We start from the raw sequence: 18,607 nt of genomic DNA, 5'->3' as shown, positions 1-18,607 counted from the left end.
ATCATTCAATAGTTGGGTTATGCTTAAAAATAACTAAAATTTCTATTGAAAAAAAAAAAACGCTTCTAGTAGTTAGATTCTATTAACACGACTTCATTGTTTTTTAACTCTATTGTTTGATATTTGATTAATTTTTTTAATTTTTTGTATAAGATGACTATAGAAAGAACAATTGTTTGACTACTTGTATTTCATGAATTTCATAAGGGGAAGCCCCATAAGTGCAACTTGTTTGATGACATCCTTGAGTATTTTGATGCTACATCCCGAACGAATTTTAAATCTTATCGTGAGTTTGTTCCGATGAAAGAGTAATCCCAACACATCTTCATCTTCAGTTTTTTCCTTCACAACTATTATTGTTCATGTATGTTATTTGTAATATATTCTAGTATAAATAAATTGTTAAACCAAAAATATTATCATTTTTAAAAAATTAAATAATATAAACAAAACAATATATTTAATAAAATAATAATATTAAAAAATAATTATTTTTAATGCAAAAATAATATAAAAAACAAGTGAATTAATATTTTTTTAAGAAAAATTTAAAAAATAAGAAAAAAAATGAAACTAAAACAAAGTGTAGTTTAGGAAATAATTTTGAAGCCAGGTGTATTGTGGGAAAAAGGGGAGAGTGTAATGCAGGTAAAAAAAAGCCATTTAAATTATCTGCTTATATTTAAATAAAAAAAAAAAAAAACTCGCGTAGAAGTTGCCGCATGAAGAAACAATAGTAATTTCAACACCTCATCTTCAACAAACCATAAGTAGCATTGTAGTTGATTTAGGAAATAAATGAATTTAAAACGTGATCACTTTCCATGCCTCGTGGTAGATCAAGATGCTTTGACATTTTTTTTTCCTTTGTTGTGTTCAAGATAAATATAGTTTTAGGTCGACTCATGCGCAAACAAATGGCCAACAATGTGCTATCTATGAGGACACAGATATAAATAAATAAATTTATTCAAGAAAATGTAATACACATTTCAAGTACCAATTATATATATTGCTAACCATATTTAAATACCAAAATATAAAAATCATGCAATAAAAAAGGAAACATATTCAATTTTAAACAAAATGAAAGAAATCCAGTCAAAAGTGAAGACCAAAACTAGCTTGATCACAAGTTGTGATTACTATAAAAATAAAATAAAAAATTGATAAACTTGGGTGAAAAAGCAACATAAAACCAACCGACAACAAAGGAGAAACGTAGGTTAGTTTCCTTGGTTAGGAATTAGAGGGAAAAGAATAGGTATGGTAGTTTAAACCACTCTCTTCCTTCCACTAATTAATTAAATTATTTACATAGACATAAAAATAATGAGAGACATGCACACACTGTTTCTCTCACACAAACACACTACACGGACCTCTTTTGGTGCCTTTGGCATCAGATCGACGACGCCACTACCACAAAGTCGTAGAAAAAGTCTTCACCCCTCTCACCTTCTTCCACTTGTCACCACACTCTCTTGCTGTAAAAGAACACATGCATTTCTCTCTCTCATCCACAAATACTCCAACTAAAAACTAGGACTACTAGTCCTTAATTTTCACCGTACAACCCCTTAACAACTATCACTACAAGAACAAGCACCACCCTTGTTTCATTTTTAACTAACTCACTTCCTCCTCCTCTCATCTACTTGTCTCTTTTTCTCTCCTCTCCTCTCCCTCACTCGCTTTCTTCTCTTTCTTCTTTTTTTATGGCTTTGATATCGGATCAACAATCAAACTTCAAGCACTTCTGTAAAATTTGCAAGAAAGGTTTTGGTTGTGGGAGAGCTTTGGGAGGTCACATGAGGGCTCATGGCATAGGAGATGAAAGTGGTCACATGGATGATGATGACCAAGCAAGTGATTGGGAAGATAGGTTGGGTGGAAATGTGCCACCAAGCAACAAACGCATGTATGCCCTAAGAACAAACCCTAATAGGCTAAAGAGTTGTAGGGTGTGTGAGAATTGTGGCAAAGAGTTCTTGTCATGGAAATCTTTCCTTGAACATGGAAAATGCACCTCTGAGGATGCTGAGTCCTTAGTCTCCTCTCCCGGGTCCGACGCCGACGATGGTGACATCGGTGGTGGCGGCCGGAGAGGATGTGGATGGTCCAAAAGTAAAAGGTCGTTGAGAACTAAGGTTGGTAGCTTCAATTACAATTGCCCATCAAGCGAGGAAGAAGACCTTGCAAATTGTTTAATGATGTTATCCAATGCCATTGTAGATCCTCTTGTAGCCGAGCCTGAAGAATCTTGTGCATCAGCTAGCAAAGAGGAAGAACAAAGAAGAAATTCCATGAACTTCATTGCACCATTGTCATACAAAGCTAACTACAACAACAACCTTGTTGATAACAAGACCAAAGGAGTTGCCAAGGGCTTGTTTGAATGCAAAGCATGCAAGAAGGTTTTCAATTCCCACCAAGCATTGGGTGGCCATAGAGCAAGCCACAAAAAGGTCAAGGGTTGCTTTGCTGCAAGGCTAGACAACCTTGATGACAATCTCATGGAGGATGATGTCATCACACATGAAGAGTTTTTCCCTACAAAATCAAACTCCACCCTCCAATTTGACCATGGAAGCTCCAACCCCTCATTGGCCTCTTCCTCCAAGAGAAAATCCAAAGTGCATGAATGCTCCATTTGCCATAGGAGCTTCTCTTCGGGACAAGCATTGGGGGGACACAAAAGGTGCCATTGGATCACTTCAAATGCTCCTGACACCTCCACATTAACAAGATTTCAACAATTCCAAGAGCACTTGGATCAAATACCCAAATTTGATACCTCTTCCGAGCCTCTTGATCTCAAATTAGACCTTAACCTTCCTGCACCCTCTAATGACCTTGCAAGAAGGAATGTGAACACAGAATTTTACTTGCAGCCTTGGGTTGCATCAAAGGATGCTAAAGATGATAACAATAATAGCCATTGTCAAAGTCTCCACAACCCTAATAACAATGTTGATGTTGACAATGATGAGGACAAAAACAACAACAACAACAACTCAATGCAAAACATGGATAATGAAGCTGATAGTAAGATCAAGTTGGCGAAACTGAGTGAGCTAAAGGACATGAAAGCTGGTGGCAGTTCTTCGCCATGGTTGCAGGTGGGGATCAGTTCAACTGCTACTGATGTGGAAACTGATAACTGCTGAAGATATTTTGACAAAGCAAAGCATTTTGAGGATCGCATTTGGCAATTGCCTTGAAGTTTTCTCTTTTCTTCTTTTACTATATAAACATAGAAAACGTAAGTACTTATACGGAGATTATCAAATCATCAAAAAAACATATAACTTACAATTTTTTGATATCTTCTGTAAATTTCATTTTTTTGATATCAAGATTTATTCTGATTAATAAATTAAATTATAAGATTGATATTTGCAAGGCATATTTTTCTTCGTTTTATAGTTTTGTTTGTTTCTCAAAGTATTTCTTGTTGTTTTGCATTCTGGCTTAATTTAAAAGATTCATGAGAAAATGCTTTTTCTTTTCTGTGTAACTACACAAAAGTGCTTTGGCAATTTGTGATGATATCGGATAACCATTTGTTCTTGTCAAAAAAGTGATGCTTACACAATTTGTCTGAGACTGGTATAGTTTTGCTATATATATTATGTAGTCTTCTATTAAATTAGTTTATTAAATATAACTTTTAATTTCAAATTCTTAAACACGTACGTAATTATCCATTGGTAATTAAATTGTTTAGACCCTCTAAACACTGAGAAGTGAGTGTATTTCCAGAAGAGGACCCTCTAAACACTGAAAATTATTAGTTATGCTTGTGTTTTTTAATTATTTTATCAGAGAAAAAAAAATTCAAAGGTTGAGATCCAGTTGAAATTAAATCAATGTACAGAATCGTGATCTCTAGGTATTCCCATATTTCACGTCCTACCAATATTTGTTATTTCCCCATACAAAGTTGGCCCATCCTTGAGTTGACCATAGTTTATGTGGCCCCAGCTTTTTCTGCGCTAGCTATTGACCTTAATTACTTGGATTGAGTCCACCCAGCCGTTTATTTTTTAGTATTTATTATATACTAAATTAAAATTCTATTTTTATTAAATTGTGTTCACGGTATATATGAAAATATTGTGAACGATCTCAAGAATCATCCTTATTGTATAGTGTGCGTGCATGCAATGATTAACCAATAACATTTTTAAAAGGAATTTAATTTGTTTTTTATACAATTTATATAATTAAACTTAAGTTTCCATACATCTATACTAATTAAGCCCTCACCTGGCCACTGACCGACTCTAATAGGATCTAACATTTTTATATGTTTAATATATGATAATTACTTTTTCAAATATTTTTTCTTTAACTTCTTAATTATCTAGTGCCATCTTTAAACAAATAAAAATCACTCAATTATACGATGCTTATTAATTTTTTTACAAATTAATAAATTATTTTGATACATTCTAAATTCTCTAATAATATCTTGGAGTTTAATAGTAGTAATGTTTTTTATAATATGACTTTTAACTTAATTTGACTAAAAGTTAATAAACTTACGATATATAATGATATATAATAAGAAAATTATTTTTTTGGAGAAATAAAACTATTTTATACTAATAGTGGATAACCTTTTATGGATATTAAATGTTTTTTTTTTCAAAGTATCTATCTCTTTCTAGAACATAATAAAGGATAATATTTTGCTTCTTCGATCCTGCGTCACTAGAAGATCCCATGCGGCATATGTGCTTTATGGGTAAAGAATAAAATTTTCACATTAAATAAATAATAACAAAAGTATCATAAGAGAAGATCAATAATTAAACAACGTATCATTGATTGAAGTGAAATTGGATCTGATTCTTTAAATAATATTTCAGAATCAAACTTTGCAAATGAAAAGTATGTAATTGGAAGAAGAAATTCCATAAAAAATATCATAAATAAATAAATCAAAAAGTAGGTATTTGAACTTATTAATTAATTGAAAAATTTTAATGATAAATAAAAATATAAGATATTATTTGTATAATAATTTTATTAATTTTATTTTGTTTTAACCAATCATAATCGAGAGACCCTTAATTTTCCCCTCTACTAAAATAACGTGTAACGATGATAAAGTATAGGTGTCTATATATTTACAAATAACAGTAGTTGAATTGGTATAATTGCAATAACAATAAAACCTTATCTCACTGGGTGAGATTACGATGCTATTTGTTGAGATTAAAACGATTAAAAAAATTATTTACGATACATAAAGTATTATAAATATTATTTAAACCGAGATCTCCTTTAATAATTTTTTCCAATATCCTTTTTTTGTCTTTTTTTCCTTTTCACCAGATTAAAAATCCTACAATCTAGTCTACTAATTGATGCCACTTGAATTAAATGAGTAATTTTGAATGTACTTGTCAAAGGCTCTCGTAAAAAAATATTTATGCATATGTAATATATAATTATAAAGTCTGAACAATATTGTGACGTAGTTGGCCGATAAACCTAAAACAGGTTGTCAAGAGTTCAATTCCTAAGGCTATGTATAAAAAAATATGTTTTTTTTTCATGAAAAAATATGTGCCAAGAGAAGATCATATTTTAATGAATTCTAGTACTTCAAAAGATTAGTTATTGACTGTTGATTATCATATAAAAGATATATGATAAATTATAATTTAATAATAATGTAAAATTAATCTACATAACTTATTTTCTCATTTTATAAAAGATAAGCATTTGAAGTTATAAGTGATTCATCTACTATAAATGTTGAAATTATTCATATCTTATTGTGAAAAAAAATTATCAAATCATTTATACTTATAATGTGCTCAAAATCACCATAACTAAAAATTATAAATAAGATTAGTATTCATTTTATTCTTTAGCAATGTAAAATGTATAGATAGTGAAACATATATATCTAAACATGTATAAAAAGTCATAAAACATAATAAATATGAGAAAACATGTTATGCGTAAAATAGTTTTACATTATTATTTAATCACAAATCATCATATATAATAAGTTTATTGACTTATATAATAATTACTTTAAAAATCATATCAATCACCATTTCTATTTGCTTGATTTTTCAAGCCATAATTTGTGTTTAATTTTTTTTATCTTTCTTTTCTTTTCTATTGATATCATTTATAACATTTAACACCTTTTTGTCTTCATTATAAGTTGTGTATTACAAAAGAGTATGAAAAAATATATATTTTTGGAATAATAAGATAAAAGAGACAAGGATCCAATAAACAAAATATTGAAAAAAGGAGAGGCCAATACTTTATTATTACGGGTTACAGCTATCTTACTTGAGAATGAGACAGTCAAAATAGGCATGTACTTCCATAGCTTAAGTTATTTGTCCCTTGACTCATTTGCAATTTTAGTGCAAACTTAGAAAGTAACCATTAAATGATAGAGCTATTTATTGGTGCAAATAAAATGCCTCCACACATGGCACATACAAATATCTTCAGTGTGATTTCCACCTTAGAATGCTGTAACTTTGTCCTCCACGCCGTTCATGTACAAAATCCAGCTGAGGGAAGGTGTGATAAAGAATGCCATCAACAAATTTCCAGTACCTTGTCCTCCACGGCATATAGAATAAAAGAGGCAAAACAATAATTCCAATCCCAAAAGTGAATCCTACTTCAACTGATATAAAATTCCAATAAATGGAATTCTTTGTATCAACATTGGAATTTGATGCTGGAGATGGTGTCTCTTTCATTCCATCACCACTACAATTCTGGGACAATGGAGGTCCACACAGCCCATCATTGCCTTTGAATGAGTCTGCTGGAAATGACTGAATTTGGGTACCAGTTGGAATTCTCCCCACAAGATGATTACCTGAAAGGTTCAAGAATGAAAGAAAAGATAAATCTGTTATTTGTGTGGGGATATTCCCGCTCAAGTTGTTGTTGGCCAGGTCAAAGGATTCAAGATCTTTCAGATTTCCAAGAGATGGTGGGATTCGGCCTGAGAAAGCATTGTGTGATAGATTAAGAATGTAGAGAGCATTTAGTTCTCCAAGCCCTTCTGGTATTTGTCCCTCAAATTTATTGCATGACAAGTCAATGGCAGTGAAGATAGTTAGGATTTTTACTAACTCCATTTGTAGCTGTTTGCTTGTAACTGTAACTCTGTCCTGGTAATAAACTTGATCCAATTTTAGGATTTCAAATTGAAGATGATCTGACTAGGACAAGCTCCCATCATTTTTATCAGCTATCATTGCTTTCCAGTTTCCAAAGAATGACAATGGAATTCCACCACCAAAATTGTTGGATGCAAGGTCAAAAATCTGAAGGTGTGGCCATACTACCTTGGCTCCTCCACATTTTAGGGAGCCATGTAATTTGTTGGATTGCAGAATAAGAATACGTAAGGTGGATATGTTCTTCAACCAACAGGGGAAATGATCATGTATCCGATTGTGACCAATGTCTAAAATTTCCATCGTTGCACAACTAGCCAGAAATTTTGGAAGCTTTCCTTGTAGAGAATTGCCATTTAGATGTAGTGTTCTTAAGGAACACAAGCCAGGAAGAAAATCAATAGTGCCACTCAGTTTGTTCCTCCCTAAATCTAGTATGCTAAGCGTTCCATTCATTGCAATCAAGCATTTCGGAATTGTGCCAGTCAAAGAATTATTAGAGAGGTCGAGCACTTTAAGATTTGGAACATTGCATATTGTTTCTGGGATGTTCCCTTGCAAATTATTGCTCGCGAAAGAGAGAAACATGGTACTTTCAAGATATTTGCCAATTTTCGATGAGATAACAGAACTCAAATTGTTACTTGAAAAATCTAAATAGACAGCAGATTGGGGTAGAGTTGGAAGAGGTCCATGGAGAAGATTTGAATGAAAATCAAGGATGAACAAAGAAGACAGATTGTTCAACATAGGTTTCTCCCAGTCAGTCAGGTAGTTATATGAAAGATTGATATGCATAAGAAAATTGTTTTCCCAAATCCAATGTGGTATAGTGCCAACAATAAGGTTATTTGATAGGTCAATATGTACTAGTGAATGGTTTTTCAAGAATTGTGGAAATGATGTCAACTTGCAAGAAGCTAAACTTACCGATGACAAACTCGGAAATAATGGAAAGGGAGTCAGTGGAGTCGATGCATCAATTATTGTCAAGTTGTTGTATGAAATGTCAAGTGTAGTGAGGTTTCTCAGCTTGCTAAGCATATTGAGCTCTACTGTGCCGCTGAACTTATTGTAAGAGAGTATGAGATCATGAAGATTTGTGAGTTGAAGCAGAGATATGGGAATGGGCCCTTCTAAATGATTTCCCCTCAGATCAAGCCATTGTATTCTAGAGGAGGCATTTATGAAATCATAGAGTTGACCTTCAAATTTATTGTTGGAAAGATGCACCTCATGCAGTGATGGGAGCGTGAATATAAAGGAGGGAATCATTCCAGTGAAGAAATTATTGTGTAGGTGAATGTCAACTAAATTTACAAGATCTTCAAAGTTAGCAGGTATTGCACCAGTGAAAGAGTTATCCGAGAGGGATATACTTTGGAGTTTCTTGCACATGCCTAAAGACAGAATTGAGCCACTGAAGTTATTTGAATGCAAATCTAGATGAACAAGTTGGGTGAGATTTGATACTGAGTTGGGTAGTGATCCGTTGAATTGAGAAAAAGAAAGATCCAGAAAGGACAAGTGTCTTAAATTACCAATAGAATTTGGAAGTTGACCAGAGAAATTTGTGTTACTTACGAGCAAGTTCAGGAGAGATCCATTTAGCGGGAACTCAGGAAAGAAACCATGAAGATCATTGTTATATGATATATCAATAAGGGATAACGTTGGCATCTGGAAGATCCTTTGTGGAAACATCCCAATCAATTGACAATCAACAAGATTCAAGGTTGTCAGATTTCTGAAATTGGCAAAAGTTTCTGGCACTGCAGACGATTAGTTGTTAAGACCAAGATAAATGACTGAGAGATTCTCAAGTCTTGTAAGGGAAGAGTGAAGGGGCCCTGAGAGGTTACAATAAACCATGCTCAGTTCTTGCAGAGTTGGAATTTGCAACAAAGCAGCTTGCCATGCTAGTCCATGAGCTGATATAGTCACACCATCTAGAAAAAGTTGTCTTATTTTGGTAAAGTTTCGGACAAACATTCCTAGATTTTGGATCTCCAGTTCCACTAGTAGAAAACTATTTGAGAGATCGAGGGTAACCAACCTCGACAGTTGAGAAATTTCCATTGGAATCTTCCCCCAAAAGCCAGCATATGCCAAATTCAGATAAGTTAGATTCTCTAACTTATTGATTGAGGACGGAATCACTGAATTGAAGTTATTGAAAGACAAATTCAAATTCTGGAGATGTTGGAGGCCAAAAAGGCTACTTGAATTGTCAAATCCACCAGAGATTGACTCTCTACTCAGGTCAAGACCAATAACATGGCTCTCCTCATCACAGGTTACACCCCTCCACTGACAACAGGCAATGTTTTGATTCCAAGACTTGAGTTTGGTGGAACTCTCTGGCATGAACGTAAGGTTGTTCTTCAATTGCAGCAGCAATGACTGTTGATCCTCACGACATTGGCCAGAGACAACAGAGATGTAGATAGTGAGATACAGCAGGTAGCAGAGAATGAAAGAAAACCATGAAACAAATGGAACTCTCATTGTTGTCTACTCAGAGACAGGCACAGAACACAAAAATGAAGTGAAGAAACTAATGGTCTCCCTAAGTTCAAGTGGAAGAAGAGTATAGTGGCAGAGGATGGAAGTCAAGCCTCTAAAGTGGGATTAATTGGGTTGGTCAATGATGGCAACTCACTTGATGCATCGTCAAAGTAAACAATGTCCCAAGTCATTGTTTTGTTTTTTATATTCCTTCCGGAGTTCCGGTACTAATGGAGTGCTATTATAATTATTCTAATAATTCAAATGTTGTAATTTCTTAGGACTAGGAATTTAGTCCCAGCAAAAATATATAAAAAAAATGAATTTCTGAAGTCAAAAATTGAACTCTTTTCTTTTCTAAACTAAACACACAAAGTAGAACCACCAATAGAAACAAAACTGTAGTTAATAAGTAAAATTTTAAGTGGTAAATACCCGAACTCTTACGGAATAAAATTTGAAAGCATCAAGAGAATAAGTATTAAGTAGTATTACCCCAACAGCTGTAGCACAGAATTGAAAGCATCCAGAGAATAAGGTCCATAAGAATTAAGGATCCAAGAATTATCATTATCCATATTTTCGTGTACCAGTATTTTCAACGTATTCATTCTTACACTTATGTCTAGATGACTAGATCATGGCATGCATGACATTACAATTTTCACAATTTTCTATCCTGGTAGAATTTAAAAGAAGGCTCTTCTTATTGGTTATTTCACAGTGTTGTGCCTAGATATGAGAACCAATGCTTCTAATAATAGTAGTGGATATCAACATCACTCATCTTCATATATATTCACAACAATCAACATAGGCTATCATCAGGATGTTCATTCTTAATCCTAACAACTTCCTGCAAAACAATAAGCTTCAATTTCAAACAACTGATATGAATTGATCAGAACATGACTGAAGGAAAAGGAAACAGAACTAATCAAATTAGTAATTAAAATGGAAACTGAAATGTGTGAGTGTCTGAATGGAAACGCTTGTGCGTGGAATAGGTAGCTTCTCACAAACGAGAACATTGATCACCTCGTCTCGGCAACGCCGCCTGCTAAGGTCAAATGCTACACGCTCCCACTGCCATGCGCAAGCATTGTCTACATGCCTGCAACTTCTTCGATTTGGGAAAGTCCACACGCACAGTGTAAAGGTAAACCTGTCCCAATTTTATCACCACTTTTATACTTTACACAAATAACCAAAGAAGTTATTCACCAAAACGGGTCCAAAATCCTCCTTAATTTTAACGCTTCATTACACCATCTTATCATTCAATCTTACAAATTTTATCATTTAAGATTTTCTTCATGTATTTTATCATTGTATTACTAATTTTGAAAAATGTTAACGATACTTTTTTTATATTCTCTCTTAAAGAATCTTCATTATTGTTTAGAATTTATTGAAAATTATTAAGTAAGTTTTGTTTCTCATTTAATATAAATCATGAGAAGCAAAATTAACAAATAATAATAATTTTTAATAAATTTTAACAAATCATAAAGTCTTAAAAAGAGTGTCACATATGATGGCGTTAGTATTTTTTTTTTAATCTTTGCATTTTTTTTTCAATTTTCACATATTTTATTATCATGTTGATAATAAAATAATGTTATTTCATAGAACTAGTAACAAATTGACATCATTTTGTTTTTTTTTTTTTAACTTTTTTTGGGAACAAATCAACAAGTGTAAAATCTTGGTCGAAAGGTGAAAGCACTCATCCACTGGAGAGCTCTATTGGACGAGTGGGCTGCCCTTAACACCGATGGTTCTCTAAGAAGGCAAGGTGGTTTAGCTACTTGTGGTGGCTTATTGTGGGACACAAGAGGAATGTGGTTGTGTGGGTTTGTTAAGAAGGTGGGATGAACCAATGCATTTGTGGTTGAGTTGTGGGGGGTTCTTGAAGGTCTTTAGCTAGATCTTTAGCTAGCCCAATTGCTTAAAATTCAAACGATCGATATTCATATTCATATTGATTCTAAGCTATCATAGAAATATATATATTTATCAATGGTTAAATCATTTTTGGCAAAACAGTTTGTCATATTATTTTCTTGGCACAGTACATGGACAATGGAATAAGAAGCAAAATTTTCCTTGGTCTTCACAATCTCAGAGGCAAGGTCTATAAATTGGCCTTTATGATATCTTGGATCCTCCATAAGCTTGACAACTTCAATAACCCAAATCACAGGCTATATACATACCAAATAGAATGGTCCAAAGCTTGCCCTGTAGAATAGTACAATGACCAAGTCTCCTTGAAAACGCTTTCAGAAAATCACTCTTATCATTTCAAAGCACAACACCACAAGCAACAAGAGCCACTGAGTTAAGGTAAGGGCCATTATAATTAATTTTCGTAGTACCCTGCAAAGGTTTCTTCCACCTTCCAAAAGCATTGTGGTTGTCATTATCATTATTTGATGCTAATATCATATGAGTGAGCTTGCTTCTACTTATATCACATACATCACTCCAAATAGTTAGCACCAGATCTAAAGTGTTTGTCCATTTATTACTGAAGATGAATTCATTCCTTCTCGACCAAATACGATCATCAATAGTTCCAAACATAATGCTCAACTTCATCTCTCTCTCTGATCTCGAGCTACAAGCATTCATGATTAGTCAGTTAGGCATATCATAATTAAAGAACACATATCCAACATTCATATTAAATTCACACCATATTGGTTACAACCATTTACAGTCTGTGAGTGTGTGCATCACATCTTCTACATTATCTTTACATAGCAAGCACATAATGTCATTTGTCATATGCCACCAAAATCTGAACTTATTCGCTGGCAACACTCCAATATCATTTTTCCATAAATGAAATCTAATAATTTTTGGACTATCCCAACTCCAATTTTTTTAAACAGCATAGATTTTTGAAGAGTATGAACATTAGAAAATCAAGATAAGCATCTTTAACTAAAAAACAATCATCAACAACATTATAACTCAATATTAAACCTTCATTCAACTTTAAAATAATTTTAGTTGAGTTGATCTAAAAAAGTTATTCAAACTAATAAATCACTTTCTTTTTTATTGGAAGAGACTTTTCTTTTATTCCTCTTTATTGCTAGTAGTACTTATTTTTTGGATTTCACTTCTCTAAAATAAGTAAATGTAATCATGTAATTTTAATCGTTGATGAGAAAATTGATATTTTAACACATACATGATTCATTATGAGTGACTGAGTGTGCATGTAATATTAATCATTAATTTTTTATTAAATATTAAAATTAGTTATTTTATCCTCTTAAGTTAATTGCTTTAACGTATCATATTTATATTAGTTAATTTTCATAATTTTCATGTTAATGAATATAATAAATAATTTTCACGTATTGAAACCATAAAAAAGTGTTAAAAATCGTACTCAAAAATTGAAAAAATAATCAAAATTCTGAAAGAACTAACTTATCATGAATTAAATAAATAAGAATTTTTTTTTAATTTTTAAAACTTAGAAGAACAATTTAAAATAAAAAATAAATTAATGGACCATTTTGTATATTTTAACCTTAATTCAAATATCACAGGCTTAAAAAAATTCTCCCTACTCTAACACAACATGCTTTCTAATTTTTAAATCTATACTATATTTCACTCACGAACAATTAATTTCAAAACCAATTTATTGTAATAGGGAGGGTGCATAATGTAATAATTGATCTTGATTTTATTCTCCGTTCTCCCCCATCCGCACCTCTTCTGTCTAAAAGTGCGGGATAGTTAGCAATTGGGCTATAGCCCAACTGGCAATGGATCACTTCTTTCAAATATATTTTTTTTCTGAGAGAAAATTTAGGAGATGGAGATGACGCTCAAAGGAACAAACAGGAGTTCAAACTTGTGATTTATGAGATGCAAAATCTTTTATTACGTCACTTAGTCAATCCTTTGGAGTTACTTCTTTCAAATGGTTTTTTTTTTTTTAACAAATTCTTTCAAATAGTTTTTTTGATACATTCTTTCAAATAGTTTAAATATGCAAAAGGTAAACAAAAAAAAAAGTTCTCTTAATTAAAAGTTGATGTTGTCATAAATTTAATATTACTTCTACCAAATTCTCATCGATTCCCCCTTTATTACTTCAGGTGTTATCAAAGTGCTACAAATCGCATAAGACTTCAGGTTTAGGGTTTATAAATATTTATTGTATGATTTTCTTAATTTAAGGGAAGGTCCTCGGTAAAGCTAAATTATACTACAAATTAACTTTACAACTTTTTCATGAGTTAAATATATATGAGTTTATTTAAATTTATTAGAAAATTTCAATTCTTTTATTTTCTTGATTTTTCTTTCCTTTTCTTATTTGTAGTTATTGAGGTTTCTCACATGTAATTTCCTTAGGAAGAAATAAAAATCCTTATGAAAGAATATTGTTGGAGACACGAGAATACTAAATGTATTGAGATTTGAGAGTTTGAATGTATGTTGTAGACTTTCAATCAAATTGTTCAAGGAAAGGAGAGTGTGTTAACAAGTGAAGGAACAAAAAGTTTTTAAGTGTAATTACGTCTCAAACAAATGATTAATATCATAAATGATCTAAAGACAGAAACTTATAGAAATTTTGGAGCAAATTGAACAAAGGAGGTTTTTTTTAGAAACTTATTTTCAAAAGGGGTCTGTTTTAAAACTTTTTTCAGAGCGGGTCCCTTTTTGAAAGCACTTCGCCAGTCCTGTTGGCGAAACAGGACACGTGGCAGCAGACAGTGGGTTTTACCAGTCCTGTTGGCGAAATAGGACACGTGGCGTGGATGCCGCCAGTCCTGTTGGCGAGACAGGGGACACGTGGCGTGGATATCGCCATTCCCTTTGGCGAAGTACTTTTGGCTGTATGGAAATTATAAGCTTCAATCGATTGTAACTTTTGATAGAAATGTCCGTTTGAAACCCATAATATGTCAAAACGTTCGAAATTGAAGGAGGAATCCCCTGGCAAATTGCCGAAGGGGATTTGGTCAACTCATTTTTTCCAAAAAACGGATTTAAGATTCAACCACCCATTTTTTTTAATCTTAAATCCTATTTTTAAGCTACTTAGAGGCGTTTTTTGGAAAAATGAATTGACCTTAGGGATTTTCCAGATTTGCCACGGGATTCCTCCTTCAATTTCAAGCGTTTTGACATATTATAAGCTTCAAACGAACATTTCTATCAAAAGTTACAACCGTTTGAAGCTTATAATTTCCGTACAGCCAAAAGTACTTCGCCAAAGGGAATGGCGATATCCACGCCACGTGTCCCCTGTCTTGCCAACAGGACTGGTGGCATCCACGCCACGTGTCCTATTTCGCCAACAGGATTGGTGAAACCCACCGTCTGCTGTCACGTGTCCTGTTTCGCCAATGGGATTGACAAAATGCTTTTAAAAGGGGATTCCCTCCATAAAAAGTTTTAAAACAGACCCCTTTGGGGAATAAGTTTCTAAAAGAAATCCCTTTGGTCAATTTGCCGAATTTTGGAGTCTCAAGGAAGAGTTAAAATCCTAATTAGAATTATTAACAAAAAAGAATAAAGTATCCATGTTCAAACAAAATAATAAAGTACCCTCTTAAATTTAAAACATAACAAAACTAATAAAAAAATTAAATAAACTAGTTTTCTCTTGAATTAATTTGAAAAGTAATAAAATAGATTTTATTTTTTTAAATATTTTTTTTATGTAAGATATTTTTATATTAGTTATACTTTTTCATCTTTCATGTTATATACTCCTTTCTTTCCAATTTTTTATGTTTTGGCCTTCTATTTTTTTTTTCAAAACACTTAATGTTTTAGAATTCCAAAATCTAATTAATTTTTTTTCTCTCAAATATACTATTATTTAGTACCAATAGCATTGGTAAAGAAATCAAAGGTCGAGTATTAAATAAAGACATTATAGTCCAAAAATAAAAATATTTTAGTTCTATTAAATATTTTATTCCATATGCAATAACCTTAAACAGTAAACCCAAATAATTGATTAAGTGGTGTAAGACTTTACTAAGTTGATTAAGTGATGTAAGACTTTACTAAGTTGACAGGTGGGAAAATAATTTATTTAGCAAGCTAATTTATTTTTTGATTCATTTCACGTGTAAAATTTTCTTCGATCAGTGACACTCGCGTATTATGAGCAAGATTAATTTCTGACCTAGTGAGTTAAAGGATACTTATCATCTTTGACCCAGGATAAAAAAAAATACCCTTAAACATCAAGAATGTGTTTTTTTTTTCAAGTCATAGAAATTTATCCCCAAGAATGAGTTAGGGATGTATCATCCCATGTTTGATACATCACACATGATTTGTGTCCTCTATATTTCCATGGGATGGGAAATTACTTTCTAAAATAACTTATCACTTTCACATGTTTAAGCTTAGAAGACCAAAATGAAAAAAAAAAAGTTAAAGGATCAAGATACTTTATTTTATTTTACACATAAAGGAGCAAGGTTATATTATAGCCTAAAAAGAGCCTTATATCACAACTTTGCAATGCATATCATAAATATTTATTAATAAATAAATAATCTTGAATATATAAATTATATTATAATTAAAATTCATCATGAATAAATATTTTTAAACATATACATCATACTTTAGATTTATGATAAAAAAATCAATTATGATACGATTATTTTTTAATTATTTATATTTTTTATAAAAAAAATAATTGAAATTTAATTATAAACAAAGATGAAAATGATATATTCAAAAAGATAAGAGGGTAAGAAAACCTCCCTAAAAATGCTATTGTTGAAAAGATTATAAAAAAAAAAAAAAAAACTCTAGCAAACGCTCTTGTTAGATAATATTCTTGAAAAATGTTCATTTCAAATAATTATCTTAATTTATTTTTCACAAAATGTAACTTCTAATTTATATAGAGAGGGAATGTATATATTCAAAGATATTTATTTATTATAATTTTTTTAAAAATGATTTATACAAAACTTCATTTCAATCTAATGGTAAACTTTAAGATAAAATAACCAGATTATTTTGCATAAATCATCACAAAAATAAACTAAAAATTTAATACTTTTAAAAATAAATAATTTATTATTGAACAATATATAATAACATAAAAATTTTATTATTTTTAATTAATATATATTCTTAAATCATCATTAAAATAAATCAATTTTTTTTAATACTTGTACTTCAATGTTTTTATTTACTTTTATAATCATTAAAATATGTAAATTAAATTAATTTTGCACGATATTTCTTATCTAATAAATATATTTTTATTAGACGAGATAACTAACTTAAAATAAAATTAATATTTTAAAAAAATTACCAAACAACTTTTAACTTAAAAAGAGATTTTAAGCTAAAATATAATAAAATTTGACAAATAACTTATACTTATTTTTTTAACTAAATTTTTTTACATAATTTTTAACTTTAACTTAAAAGTAACTTTTAAACCAAAAATAAGTTAGATCAAACACACTTTTACTCCTAGACTTTAATGAAAATTATTTCAGGAGAACTAATATTGGACCCTCCAAAATTGTTTTTAGCCCCTACCATCAATGGGCAAATACCATTTGCCTCCTTTATTGTGTCACATAAATTATAAAGAATTATAAAGTAATGGAATCCTAATTTTATTATGTTATAGAAATTGTGATACAATAAACTTTAATTCTAGTGTGTAATTAATTATTAATTCATTTCTATCTATCAAACAATAAAAAAGATGTACAACAGAATTATAATTTTATTGTACATTATGTAACAAAATGATATTGTAATGCATTCTTTGTTATATAATATTGTGAGAAAGAATATTTTAGAAATTTCAAAAGATGACAGGGGCTGTATTGAGACCAATAATAACCCCTTAGTCATTATCCATGAGTAAATATCGACTATTCAAGTATTTTTTTTTCTTTTTTATATATAAAAAGGTTCTTATAGAGTCAAAAGTATTTTATTCAGAAAAAAAAAGAGTTAAATATTTTCCTTTGAAAAAGAGGTTAGACACAATACATACGGCACCACTTTACCTTAATGACCCATGACTAATTAAGGTGCATTCTAAAACTAGTTGCAATTGGCCGAAGGAAAAAAAAAAGAAGAAAAAAAAATTGGACCGCGTCCTTTGGAAGAAAGCGAAGGTTTTGTGTATGCCATATTGTGATATGTTAATATATGTGTGTGGGGAAGCACTAGGAGTAGCATGAAGGACTGGGTCTACCAAACCCTAACTAAACGGCATTTACTCCCCAATCCCACACAATACTCCATTCTCAATGGTAGGGCAGTTAAGTTTCCTATTCATTTCCCCACCCTTCATTCCCATCACACGTTCAACCAAGATCCAAAATCAAAGGGAAAAAAACCATTATCATTTTGCATGCCCAAATAACCACAAATAAAAACAACACAACAAAATCACATGCACAAAAGTTTACTAATTTTCAAAATTTAATTCGAATCCTATCCTCATAACTACCATTTAATCCCATATTCGAAATTTAACATGTCACGCGATAGATGTTACATTAAGGTAACAACATTATGATAGTATCAGTTAGCTATAAGGCCCCGCCATGATCAAATCTCAATTCTTCTCTTTCTGTTATTATAACAAATCCCTCTTTAATTAATTTTATTATCTACATCTTTTTTTTTTTTTTTTGCTAATTAATATTTTCAAGTAGAAACCGAGTAAAGGACCATCAAGCATGCGAAAGTTAAAAGTAAGTAGTAACATATCGCAGAATCAAATCTGAAAAATTAAATAGAAACTGAAGAGAGAGAGAGAGAGAGAGAGAAAAAAACATGCATTCGTTTTTATTTTATTTTATTAAGGTCATTTTCCTAAATTACTATGGCATTAACCAGTGGTTGCCTACAGAAAAGACAGG

At 31.3% G+C, this 18,607-nt stretch overlaps 3 protein-coding genes and 1 long non-coding RNA gene across 4 annotated transcripts; 1 reads left to right on the top strand and 3 right to left on the bottom strand.

Moving 5' to 3' along the window:
• The first annotated feature begins 1,438 nt into the window (after positions 1 to 1,438).
• On the top strand, positions 1,439 to 3,304 carry LOC114405381 (zinc finger protein ZAT9-like). The gene has a single exon (XM_028367950.1). It carries the CDS (start codon positions 1,722 to 1,724, stop codon positions 3,171 to 3,173), a length of 1,452 nt encoding a protein of 483 aa, XP_028223751.1. The 5' UTR covers positions 1,439 to 1,721; the 3' UTR covers positions 3,174 to 3,304.
• Positions 3,305 to 6,494: 3,190 nt separating this feature from the next.
• Positions 6,495 to 7,142, bottom strand: LOC114405651 (putative receptor like protein 25). The gene has a single exon (XM_028368092.1). It carries the CDS (start codon positions 7,140 to 7,142, stop codon positions 6,495 to 6,497), a length of 648 nt encoding a protein of 215 aa, XP_028223893.1.
• Positions 7,143 to 7,226: 84 nt separating this feature from the next.
• Positions 7,227 to 9,692, bottom strand: LOC114405650 (receptor-like protein 7). The gene is made up of 2 exons (XM_028368091.1): positions 9,047 to 9,692; positions 7,227 to 8,956 (listed from the first exon to the last, which is right to left on the bottom strand). The coding sequence occupies exons 1-2, from the start codon at positions 9,690 to 9,692 to the stop codon at positions 7,227 to 7,229; spliced, it is 2,376 nt and encodes a 791-aa protein (XP_028223892.1).
• Positions 9,693 to 10,226: 534 nt separating this feature from the next.
• On the bottom strand, positions 10,227 to 10,875 carry LOC114405380. Its single transcript, XR_003665187.1, has 2 exons — positions 10,731 to 10,875; positions 10,227 to 10,548 (listed from the first exon to the last, which is right to left on the bottom strand). It is a non-coding gene; the product is annotated as an uncharacterized LOC114405380 (long non-coding RNA).
• Positions 10,876 to 18,607: the final 7,732 nt, after the last annotated feature.

Source organism: Glycine soja, chromosome 3 (genome assembly GCF_004193775.1).
Source record: "Glycine soja cultivar W05 chromosome 3, ASM419377v2, whole genome shotgun sequence".
In the NCBI taxonomy this organism is placed as follows: domain Eukaryota; kingdom Viridiplantae; phylum Streptophyta; class Magnoliopsida; order Fabales; family Fabaceae; genus Glycine; species Glycine soja.
Note: the sequence above shows the minus strand (reverse complement) of the source record. Positions and strands in the feature narration are given on the sequence as shown.

Excerpts from the sequence above, each read along its gene's own strand:
- LOC114405381 (XM_028367950.1), top strand. The coding sequence starts at position 1,722 with ATGGCTTTGATATCGGATCAACAATCAAACTTCAAGCACTTCTGTAAA.
- LOC114405651 (XM_028368092.1), bottom strand. The coding sequence starts at position 7,142 with ATGGAGTTAGTAAAAATCCTAACTATCTTCACTGCCATTGACTTGTCA.
- LOC114405650 (XM_028368091.1), bottom strand. The coding sequence starts at position 9,692 with ATGAGAGTTCCATTTGTTTCATGGTTTTCTTTCATTCTCTGCTACCTG. Across the intron at positions 8,957-9,046 it reads AGAACTGAGCATGGTTTATT|TGCCAGAAACTTTTGCCAAT; the intron begins GTAACCTCTCAG and ends AATCGTCTGCAG.